The sequence below is a fragment of the Larimichthys crocea genome, chromosome VI (assembly GCF_000972845.2).
Source record: "Larimichthys crocea isolate SSNF chromosome VI, L_crocea_2.0, whole genome shotgun sequence".
NCBI classification, from domain to species: domain Eukaryota; kingdom Metazoa; phylum Chordata; class Actinopteri; family Sciaenidae; genus Larimichthys; species Larimichthys crocea.
The window spans coordinates 22,734,784-22,737,283 of record NC_040016.1 but is presented as its reverse complement, the minus strand read 5'-3'; the positions used below and the strand labels follow the sequence as shown (position 1 = coordinate 22,737,283).

The following is a 2,500-nucleotide window of genomic DNA, read 5'->3' as shown; positions in this document are numbered from 1 at the left end:
ACTTCCGTGTTTTGATCAGGTGACCACAGGACCCGGATGGAAGAAGGTTCGCTGCAAGTCTCGCGAGGCTTCGGTAGATGGCGCCATTTCTCTATAAATCAGCTGTGAACGTTTTTTTAACGTTAGTTTAACGTTCGTGTAACGTTGAACCAACGTTAACAGTTTATACCTTTATCCTGAATATGAACCACGTGACATAAACAAACGTGACGTCACTTAATTAAAATATTTATTCATAAAAAACAAAAAGTTTAAAGAAGAAACTTTATTAAAAACAAAAAAATATAATAATATTTACACTTCGATGTTGTACAATGGTTGTAGAATGGTTTGTGAATGGTTTGTGAATGGTTTGTGAATGGTTGTAGAATGGTTGTAGAACGGTTTGTGAATGGTTGTAGAATGGTTGTAGAATGGTTGTAGAATGGTTTGTGAATGGTTTTAGAATGGTTTGTGAATGGTTTGTGAATGGTTGTAGAATGGTTGTAGAATGGTTTGTGAATGGTTGTAGAATTGTTTGTTAACAGTTGTAGAATGGTTTGTGAATGGTTGTAGAATGGTTTGTGAATGGTTGTAGAATGGTTGTAGAACGGTTTGTGAATGGTTTAGAATGGTTTGTGAACGGTTGTAGAATGGTTTGTGAATGGTTTTAGAATGGTTTGTGAATGGTTGTAGAATGGTTTGTGAACGGTTGTAGAATGGTTTGTGAATGGTTTTAGAATGGTTTGTGAATGGTTGTAGAATGGTTGTAGAATGGTTTGTGGTCACTGGAAGTTTGTGGGTCCGAACTCGGCCTCGTGTAGGAACTGTTGGATCTTGGTTCTGACCCAGGACTGTTTCTCAGCAGGAAGTCTCCTCATGGTGGGCGCCAGGCTCAGTAAGAACAGCGTCACGTCGTCCCTCTGGTCCATGTCTCGGTCTCTCTGGGCCTCCCGGGCCTCCATCCTCCTCAGGTACTCCTCCAGCAGACTGTCGGTGCTCCTCCTCCAGGCCCGGGTCGACCTGGGAGCCGCGGAGTGACACTCCTCCTCTCCGTTCCTTTGGTCCAGCGGCTCGGCGACCACGGCTTCCTGCTCCTCTGTCTTCAGGTGGTTGAGCCGGGACGCCGTGCAGGACGGCGGCGGGCTGCAGTGCGACTGAAGGTCCGGCTGCAGGATGGCGGGGGAAGACCGCGAGGGAGGCGTCAGCTGATCTGAGGGCTGCGATGAAGCGTGTGAGGACGCTAAGGTGGTGGCGAGGGACGTGACGGACTGCATCATCATCTCAAACAGTTCCTTCATGTTGACGTGTTGGACCTGGACGCCGTCGTCTGCAGCCGGGCTCTCGGAGCTCGCCTCCAGCTTCGCCTCCTTCAGCCTGACGGCGTCTCTGTGAGGAGACGACGGTCGCTTCCTCTGAGCGAACTCTGACGATGAGGACGAGGACGTCGTTGTTGTCGTGGCGTCTGCGACGGCGAGGCCTGTACAGAGAGAAGAGTTCAGACTGTGATCCAGACAAACCGAACCTGCCGCCTGGTTCTTTGTGCACTCACCGTAGTTCTCGTCGTCGTCGCTGCGCACCTCCATGGTCGTGCTGCAGCCCATCATGTCGGACATCTGGAACAGAGGCTGCGGGTCCAGAGCCCAGCCGTTGGTGCCGGCCGCTCGGGCGTCGATGAACGGGTTTAAAAACGACAGAATGGCCGAGTATCTCCACGGCCGGTAGTTCAGGAGACCCACGCCGCTCTCACGACGCTCTTTCTCACGCTGGCGCTCACGCCGGTGTTGGTCCCTCAACATCTTCCACTTCCTCCGGCACTCCGACTCTGACCAACAACAGGAAGAAGAAAAACACACGGTCAATGTTAAACTTTGACGATTCAAGCACGACAGTGAGGAACTGATCCGGATGCTTCTTCATTAGTACGACAAACAAAGCGACCTTTTGTCGTCTTCACGAATCTCCGAGACAACCTGTCTGACAGACTGGGACGTCCTTACACTCTTCTCTCACTTCCTGTCTGAACTGAATGTAAAATTCTTAAATGTTTCTGAATCTCTTCAGGGTCAAAGTACATTTCAGAACCATCTGTGAACCGCCTGGACCTGTCCGGTTGTCCGGGTTCAGGGCTGTTGGACTGACGGACACACTGCTCAGATGTTTCGTATTTCCTGTCGTGACACACTGACAATTAAACAAACTCTTATTTTGAAAGTACAAGACGTCTGAACTTTAGCTGCATCAGTACAGCATCTGTAAACATTCATGTCTCATTAATCATGTCACTAACTAAACTTCTTCCCTGGAGTTTCTGTCTCTGTCGTCCAGCAGGTTCTCGTGGATCGTGGCTGCTGCTGTGGTCCTGCATGATGTCCACTACATATATTATTACTGTCATTATTGCTGCCATATCTGCTACTGTAATCATTTTATCATTCATTGTAATTCATTGTCATTTTATCATTCATTGTAATTCATTGTCATTTTATCACTCATTGTAATTCATTGTCATTTTATCATT

General features: G+C 48.0%; 2 protein-coding genes across 10 annotated transcripts in view; both read right to left on the bottom strand.

Annotated features, from left to right (window-relative positions):
* The window catches only part of pex7 (peroxisomal biogenesis factor 7), a 38,558-nt gene extending 38,520 nt beyond the window's left edge, over positions 1 to 38 (bottom strand). For 6 of the 8 annotated variants that reach the window (XM_027279521.1, XM_027279522.1, XM_027279523.1 and 3 more), the window contains exon 1: positions 1 to 34. This exon is cut by the window's left edge and continues 116 nt beyond it. The gene's annotated coding sequence lies outside the window, so the exon portion shown is untranslated. The other 2 variants (XM_027279527.1, XM_027279520.1) reach the window with 2 other exon arrangements.
* A 216-nt stretch (positions 39 to 254) lies between these two features.
* The window catches only part of LOC113745792 (uncharacterized), a 20,060-nt gene continuing 17,814 nt past the window's right edge, over positions 255 to 2,500 (bottom strand). The window contains exons 2-3 of one of the 2 annotated variants that reach the window (XM_027278809.1): positions 1,532 to 1,804; positions 255 to 1,459 (exon numbers count right to left, since the gene is read on the bottom strand). In XM_027278809.1, coding sequence (XP_027134610.1) covers positions 765 to 1,459; positions 1,532 to 1,804 — 968 coding nt within the window. In that variant the 3' untranslated portion in view covers positions 255 to 764. The remainder of the gene's footprint in view (positions 1,460 to 1,531; positions 1,805 to 2,500) is intronic. The other variant, XM_027278810.1, reaches the window with a different exon arrangement.